Raw genomic sequence first — 9,002 nt, 5'->3', positions numbered from 1 at the left:
ACTGATTAAATCCATTTCATCCTTCATTAGCAATGGTCTCTCCAGGCTTCTGGTAGCAGCTCAGTATTTCAAATATTGACAGAGTTTGTTCTTACTTTCTTGTAGATGAGCTAAACTACATTTTTACCCCTTGAGATCATAGATCACAGCTCTGCTTCACCAGCTTTAGCTAAGGATGTCACTGACACCCTAAACAGAGCAAGGAACAGCTAAATGCACCCACTACTGATACTGTTAGTGGTGAGGAACCTGGGACTCCTGGGATCTCCACCTTTTGATGTAAATCCAAAGCCAGTTGAGAAGAAAGGTTGCTACAGAGTGCATAAAGGTGAGAGAGTAACCTTTGAAGTTACCTGCTTTACAGTAGCTCTAAAAACCATTTTGTTTTCTGTGGGAATAGAACATGGAAAGTTGACTCACTCATCATTCACATCAGTGGCTGGGCTTTTCAGTGACATGTAAAGAACTCATCAATCCCTCTTAAGCCAAATTATTGTGATTAGATTCTGTTCCCTTGTTTGAAGAAAAAAAAAAAAAAAGGAGCCTGTATTTCTAATTCTTGTCAGGGTCTTTGTTGAGAGTCTTTTGTGTGTAAATAAAGTTCAGAAAGTAATAATGCAAGGCTTAAAAAAGACTGGCAGAGTGCTCATCTTATGTGAAGTGTTTATTTTTATAGGGTGTGCTTTTAAAGAAGAAGACTGTTTTAAAATAGAGCATGCTTGGAAATGCTGTTCATTTATCCTTGTTTAAAATGCTGAGTGCCTGCAAGAGCAGCCTTCTCCTGCGGGGACAGGACACCAGCCCCTCTCTGGGCTGTTTGACCCAGACTGATTTCATTTCCCCTGCAGAGAGGGGCACCCCGAGCCCTGGGGGTTTGGACCCACCCCAGCCCATGCAAGGGCAGTTTGGGGCAGGCCCTGATGTTGGTTCCCATCTGTGGGAAACAGCAAATGCAGCACAATGACTTCACTGGGAGCCTTTTGTGAAGCTGCCAATGAACTACTTAGGAGACCTCTGGAAGACTGTGGAAGTGTAACCTCCAGCAAGACACAAACCCCAGCTCATCTGTACAGTTTGGGTAATGCCTCTGTTGCCCCTGGTGCTTGTATAAAGTCAGGAATTACAAGGTGATGGGGTTTGCCTGCTCCAGGCAAATGGGTTTGTTAAATCCACATGACCTCCTGTCCCAGGAAAAAAAAAAACCTCTAAGCAAAAGCCTGGATTTTACCCAGGTTTAGAAGAGCAGATTGCTTTTCCATGGGCTGAGCTAGCAGGAGTCTGTCACCAGCTGCTGGCAATGATCAAGCACTCTGTGATAAGCTAGGAAAGAGTTAGCCTTGCTTTAATGACAAATGTGTTTTAGTGAGATTTTTTGTGAGCTGAGTTCTGGTTGATGGAAATCATACCAGAACTTAAAGAAGGGGAAACAACGCTGCTGGAAAGGTGAAATATTGCCGAGTGGTGGTCAGAAATATTGTTTTATAGATGAACTGCTCTTTCTTGGGGCATGTTTTAAGCAAAGCCATTTTTATTTGGTATTTTAAGTTCCCCAAAACTTAAAACCATTCACATGCAGCTTAGCATGTGTCTTATGTCCTACTAATGAAGTTTCTAAATATTTTTTTTAAGATGTAATAAATATGGCCACTGACGAATTCTGGAAGCATTGTTCCCTCACACTTGCTCAGGTTCCTCACAGAGGGTGGCAGCATTGCTGGTGCTTTTTTGTGTGCGTGTTTTGGGCTTTGGGGGAGGTTGTTTCAAATTTAGGGTTATGTCTGAATGGTCATTTTGGTTCCTTGTGTGTGTCCTACCCCCTGTGCTCAGCCAGAAGCCAGCATACCAAGGTGGGTTAAGTCTCTGACTTTTTTCCTTATTTGCTGAACTACTAGAAATTCCTGAAAAAAGCCCTGAAAACAAACTCAAAACTTTTCTTTTTAAAAACCATGTGATTAAGTCTTGAATTGCATAAAGTTGCATCAATTTGCACCCACTCAGTTGTTCCAAGTGCCTGTAAGCAACACACCAGCTCCCTTACAATTCAGCTGCTTATTCACATATTCCTACTGGAATTTAGCTGCCCCTTGAGCAGAAGGATGTGCCCAGTGTAACAAGGAGGGTATAGCTATTTTGTGGACTGAAAGCATTTATCAAAAGCATGAACATCTCAATACCTTGTTTCTTACTCAGAAAGTGGTGTCTAATGATAACCTTTTTATCCACTGGGTGTTAGCTGTTCTGGTCTTCCTTGTATTTCTTTTTTTTTTGGGGGAGTATATAGCTTCTATTTCGGGCAGATGAAATGTGAAATTGTGCCCAAATCAGGGTGGTAATTTTTATATAAAAAGTTTTTGTGGCAGTCAAATACTAAGTGTGTACATATGATGAATGACATTAAAGGACCAACATCAATGCCCCAGTCAGTGACAGGCAGGACTTGAATGACAAAAATGAGGGTGGCCCCTTTTTCTTTGAAAATGATCTAGAGCAAATCTTGAGCATCAAGACCCCTCAGTCCACCAGAAAACATGAGGGCATCAAAGCATGTAAACTAAACTGCTGTAGTGTAATTGAGAACCAATTTCAGGACTGGGTTTCACTTTCAAGGAAACTGGGACATGTGGATTTGTAGCACAAGTGCACGGGAGCTGAAAATGCAGAGCAGGTCCAGCTGTTCAGTATAAATCCTCAATGGCCCTTGCTGAAATGATTACGCCTCAAAATACAATGAAATACATCTGATGCAGGACAAAAAACAGGAACTGGTCCCTTGCTCTGATCTTCTTTGTTTCCACATGTAGTTTTAAGCAAAGTCTGTTTTCCTCAGGTACTATTAGGCAATTAATAAACTTAAATATCTAGAGAGTATGGATGCCTATTTGGATAGCCTGTTAATTGGAGCCTGTTCTTTTCTCTGATGCTGGAGATGATCACAATCTCCTGAGTAAAGCATTAGACCACTAGAACAAGACTTGCACAGCAAAAATGAACAAAAATATGCAAATACAACTTAAAATGAAAAGAAACTTGCAAATACTGCTTTATTTAATTCTTACAATAGGGAGGCACTTTTACATTAAAAAAGAAGTGCAGATGTTTCATTATTAACTACAAAACCCTAAAATATTATTCCATGAAAACAGAGAGAAATAGTGTCTGTGTGACAAAGTGATTGGTTTTTTCCTTTCATTTCGTTTCTATACAATTTATTACATTTAAACAAACAAAACCTAAAAAAATCCCTAAAAACCAACAGCAAAAAACCTTTTCCTCTGTCCCTGCAGACCAGAAGCATTTAGAACACTGATGACACTTTGCTTTGTGCTCCTCATCTCTGACTTTCTGTGCTTGCTGTAGGAGGCAGAGTCTGACCCAGGGGCTTTCCAGGATTAATGGGTGCCACAGAGATACTGTAAATAAAATGATCATGTGTTTATTCGATGTCAAAAGTCTCAATCCTGCTCTGCCTTGCAAGCAAAACCTGCTTGTTTCAGTCAAGTTATTCTACAACCAAGTCCTGCACACAGAGTGTGTGTGTTGGAATGGTGGAAGAGCAGGGAATGATGACTGCAGGAAAGGATTTCCCCTCCATGGAGTCAGAATTCCAAGCTTGTTTTCCATGCCATCCTACAAAAGTGGCCTCGTATTACTGGCAATGAGCTCCTGGGTGTCAGCTTCTTGCAGGGCAGACTGGGAGGTTGTACTGGGTCAAAGCTGGGAGCAAATCCTGTATTCCACTACCCGAGTGGGAAGTGAAGTTATCAGTGAGTTCAGCCAAAGCAACAGTAACACTGAAAGATGGGCTCAGATTCTGCAACAGTGCTGTACTAACCCTTGCATTTAACACTGGAAGAAACCTCACTGATGCCACTCAGGATATCCCTGGAGGAAGGCAGTCCTCCAAATGAATATTGTCACAATCCATCCTTCTGGACGCACATTTCCACTTCAGTGTCTCAAGTGAAGACAGCAGAGCTGGGGTCAGGAATGCTGGCAGATAAATGTCTCTGTGCTTGATGGATGAGAGGATATATTTATACCCCACAGCAATTCTCTTGCTATTTACTTGGTTTGGGGTTAACAAAACCACCAGGTGAGCAGCACAGGGAGGCTTCTGGTGGGGTGAAAATGAGCTTGGAAGTGGAAAGCACACTCAAAGGATGTTAAAGAAATATTGGAAATGCTCAAAATCAGCACACCTGAGGAAAGCAATACTTTTCTAATTACCTGTTGGTTTATTAAAGTTGGCTGAGCAGAATATGGCTCTACATTCTGATTTTACTGGCAAAATTCAGGTTTTCAATGGCAGCTGGGCTCACAAATAAATCTGTTCTGGAGCTCTCTGAAGGAAAGGTTACCCTAAATAAAGGGAATATGATGGATCATCAGATTGTGCTTATATTGAGCAGTGCTAGATTTGATGGAAGAAGTATTTGCTTCAATTCTTTGGTTTTACTCAGCAAATTCCAGTTTGATGTCCTGTTCAGCAGAGCTCCTTCCTTCCTCTGTTTTTCAAAATTGCCTGGGGTGTATCTTAACTCACTTTGAAAGTAAATGACCTGACCTGATCCAGAACTCTTTTCAAATTCTAAAGCTGGGTTCTAAAGACAGACAAATTAAAGCTGGTCCAGTGTAACCAAAACTTTTCAAAACTGAGCTATTTAAAGGAACACTTCCATTTTGAAGTTGCTTTACCAACATAGAAACAACCTGTAAACATATTCAGAGAGAGATTCCAGGGTATTATTTCTTTAACCAAAAGCATATATTACAAAACCTGTAGAGATTCTTCTTTGCATGTTATGATTGAAAAAGTTTAATAAGTCTGGTTTCATTTAGATTCTAATACATTAAAATCGTTTGCAACTTGTAACTTTGTGCTGATATATGAAATATAAGAAATAAAATTCTTTCTAAACAGAAATTCCTAAACTTTCTCCCCAAGCTAAATATGTCAAGGACATAGCATGAACATGGAAGATAAATCTAGCTTTAAGATTTCCCAGTGATATATGAAAGAATGTGTTACAAAATTGTCGTCTTGATTGTCTCTTTCCAGCTGAACAGACAGCGTTTTTCCCTCCATTCTATATTAAAAGGGAGAAAATTGTGCTGCTGCTTATTTCCCTGGCACATCTTGCATGAAATAATGCAAGCTCCATCATGGCATGAGACTAATTACACCAATTACATTTGAAAGGGAAAAAGTTAAATTAAGATCTGAGCAGTTACTGCATGATCAGTGGGCAGGAGTGAGATCTGATGTCGTTGTGTTTGGAAATGGCTTCATCCAGATCCAGCTGTCTGCTGTTGACCTTCACCTCCATGCAGCCATTATAAAAAGCAGTCACTGGTGTAGCACCCAGAGGAACATCTGCACAGAAACACATTCAGTTTATTAGGCCAAGGCATGCAAATTCCTGTGGATTTTTCAGATCAGTCAAAACATGGGGAATACTCCACTCCCCATCCATTATTTAGTCATGGGAGAAAAGGAGCAATTTGGCAGGAAACACTTGAGTTCTTCTCCCTTTTCCTCAAAATCAAGATCAAGTCAGCAAAGCTGAGAAAGGCCAGTAAAATGTTAAATATGCATTAGAAGGCTGTTCCCATCCAGAAGCCAAACTCCAGGAATGTTTTCCATAGTAGCTTTTCCTGTGTTATCAGCCGTGAACCAAGAGTTTGTTTCCTGGAGGCCACTGTTCTTGTCCTGAGCTACAAACAGATGTTTCTGGGCGTAGAGGTCACATAAAGAACTGTCCTGCTTTTGCCAGGAAGCTACTCTAGATTCAAATCTGCAGCTTCTCACTTGGGGCACTCCTGGGAACTTCAGACATTTTACTGCTTCCTCATTGCTTCCAAGTGAATTCTCTGTGAAAGACTCACTTTATCTGCTGCTCATTTAGGTATTGTTTGGCTTAGGGCAGCATCAGATCATGGATATTCTTCCAGGAAACAATATGTTAAGCACAAAATCAAGCAAGCATTGCTCTCAAGTCTTAGGGTACAACTGGCTTCTTACAAGGTAGACCTAAGGGATGCAAGCACCTCCAGCAATTAGAATGAGGGTGATTAAGAGCTGATCTCAAAAGCACCCTCTTTCCTCAGGTGTTAATCACCCTATCCCTCCTTAGGAGATAGACGTGGTTACCTTAGGAACAAGAGACACTGTTTTATCCTGATTTTATTTTGCTGTGAGCTGAGGTATTGCACAAAGAGTCCTGCAGAATTGTTCCTTTCTGTTTTTTTCCCCCAGCAAGGAAAACATTACTGTCAGAGAACCATGGAAGTTTCATGTAACCTGCACTGGTTGTGCTGAAGTAACAGGAATACTCCCACCACTGTCACAAGTTTGTAGAAAGGGGTATCAAAAATGGGGACTTATTATCTTCATTAAATAAATGCTTCATTAAAAAGCATGGGGCTTTTTAATACAGAGGCTTGTTTTTTGGGGGGGTTTGTTTGTTTGTTTTATTGTGTTAATTTACATGTTTAGGATACTTTGTAGAACTTAAAACAAAGATGACAGAAAACTGAGATTAAGGAGCAGCAAGTAATACTTGCTTCTTATCTCGTTGGGATGCATGAATAATGCCAACCTCTTCATTCTTAAGGTGTCTTATTTCTCTGTGGCTGGCAATGTACTAAAAAAGAATCATTTAAACATCACAAAGATGAAGAGGCCAAAGAAGTTACTGGAATCTTAGTTACTGTGGCTCTGTTAAACTGCTGACTCACCTGCACTAAGTAAATACTGACCCATTCCTTGTCAATTCAAGACATGTCAGTCAAATTTGTAGCATTTTCTTAGGAATTTTGATTCATTCTCCATAAAATAATAGAGGATGTATAACAGTTCTACAAGTAGCAACATTGTAACTATGGCACCTTTCTTCCAGCATTTTTCAAGTTTTAATTCAGGATTTGACTATTTCTCACCTGGGGCAGTGCTATTTTTTCTCTTGATTTAGCCTGAAGTCAAACTATACAGAAGTATGTGCACACTCCAGGACAAAATAAACCTTGTGATAAGGATAATGTTAACATTATGTCTCAGTAATGTTAATTTGAATCTTGCTTTGAACAAAATATTTTCTGCTTCAACACATTCTCTGTCTCATAGAGATTGCCAGGCATCTCTTGCCCAGAGTTTAATTGTTGAAACCATATTCCTGCCTTCCCCTTCTGCACTTCTGACGCTTGGGCTGTTGACAAATGCCTGCTTTTCTTGTATTTTTGATGCAGTTCCTCAATTGTGCCAGATGGTGGCATTTCAGAAACGTGCAATGCTCACCCAACTCAAAAATCAAGACATTTTCCAAATTCAAACCTCTAGAGAGCGAGCCATGTCTTAATGTCCAAATAATGCTACTGTTGAAAAGCTGGCTACCTCCAAAGCTGAAATGACTGGAGGAAACAAGAGGCACTTGAGAGAAAAAAAAAAATTCTATTTTTTTTGATTGTGGGCTTTTCCTAGCATGGGGAAGACTGAATACAATCAGGTTTGTAGAAATAATCAAATTAATAAAAAGAAACAGGCCTCACCTGGCAGGCCACCCAGATAGGTGACAACATTTGCCATCATTGCTTGATGCAGAGTTGAGAGCTGCTCAGAATTGCTTCTGTCTGTGTGTGAATCAACAGCTAGTTCAAGTTCCTGTTTGGTCACTAGAAGTCCAACCTGCACTTTTCTGGGGGTACATAACTTCTTTGATTCCAGCTGTGCAACAGTGATGTTCCCAATGGTCACAGTGATTTTCTAGATGGAACAATAGTAGATCACCAAAGATGTAACATGTAACTTTAATAAATCATTATACTTGGTCCTGGTGCACTTTGTATTTTCAAGTAGAAGAAAATATTAAATACTGGTGCCTTCAGCTGAAAAGCTGAAGTGTAACCATCACTTCTGATAATAAATGCTGGTTTTAAATTTCTAAGTGAGAATGTTTTACAGGGAACAACTTTGGCTACAGTTCTGAGGTGAAATCCTGTTTCACCTACAGTTTTAAAGGTAGCCAAGTGTTCACTACAGGTTCTCATTTTGTGAAAAAGGCTGCATTAGCCATGGTGCATAGTTATACTCTAGCTTGGGATGGCTGATGTAGAGGGATGTAAAACTTAAGGACAACAAAATCTGTTTATAATTTGGAAGCATATGAATAAATTATGAATAATATATTAATATATGATGATATATGAATAATATATTATTAATAATAAATATTTAATAATTGATGCAATATAAACATGTTTATAACATGATGCCATTACTGTACACAGTGCTGTCACATTCCCTTTCTGCTCTGTGCATTTGGAAGGAAAGGTTAAAGAAAACCTGATGTAATGGATCTGAGCTCAGATTACATAATGTAATCTCCCTGGCAGGAGTGATTAGTGCTTAGTCACTGCTGCAGCAAATCATTAATAGAAATATTTTCTGTATGTTATTATATGATCTAGTTTTCAAAATATTGAGGCTACCAGCTGCACTGCAAGCATGAGTAGCTTTGTTTTAGTTTGGTTTTTCACCTGGCAGCCACTAGGAGAATTGTAAGATCACCTGTGAGTCAGAGGAGTTAGAGTCCACTATGGACAATGCAAGAGGCACTGTTTCATTAGAAACCAAGGCAAACATAACACCAGTGTCTGTGGATGGGCGAATAGTCAGAGTCACATTTATTAGCCAGTCTTCAGCACTGTCAAGATTATCTGTTTTAAAGAGAATAATTGAAATTAGTAAATCCACCTGCTGATGAAAAATTAATATGGGGTTAAAAATTAGTATTTAATCTCCTCCCTACTGTGGAAAAATTAGTGATAATTTTTGAACTTATGGAAAGAACTGTAATTCCAAAGAAACCCAAGCAAATAAAACAAAAATTCCCCAGCGAACTTTCAATCCTGGATCTCCAATAGTGCCCAACCTCTGCAAATAAACTTGTGAATGTAAAGCACTCCAGAAATTGAACAGATGACACTACTGGGACCTGAATTCTCAT

General features: G+C 39.6%; 1 protein-coding gene across 6 annotated transcripts in view; it reads right to left on the bottom strand.

The window, feature by feature from the left end:
* Positions 1-3,010: 3,010 nt before the first annotated feature.
* Positions 3,011-9,002, bottom strand: part of PROS1 (protein S) — a 42,270-nt gene continuing 36,278 nt past the window's right edge. For all 6 annotated transcript variants that reach the window (XM_086883578.1, XM_086883577.1, XM_086883575.1 and 3 more), the window contains exons 13-15: positions 8,564-8,712; positions 7,546-7,759; positions 3,011-5,374 (exon numbers count right to left, since the gene is read on the bottom strand). In XM_086883578.1, the coding sequence (XP_086739704.1) occupies positions 5,229-5,374; positions 7,546-7,759; positions 8,564-8,712 (509 nt within the window). In that variant the 3' untranslated portion in view covers positions 3,011-5,228. The remainder of the gene's footprint in view (positions 5,375-7,545; positions 7,760-8,563; positions 8,713-9,002) is intronic.

This window comes from Cyanistes caeruleus, chromosome 3 (genome assembly GCF_971803275.1).
Source record: "Cyanistes caeruleus chromosome 3, bCyaCae1.hap1.1, whole genome shotgun sequence".
NCBI classification, from domain to species: domain Eukaryota; kingdom Metazoa; phylum Chordata; class Aves; order Passeriformes; family Paridae; genus Cyanistes; species Cyanistes caeruleus.
Note: the sequence above shows the minus strand (reverse complement) of the source record. Positions and strands in the feature narration are given on the sequence as shown.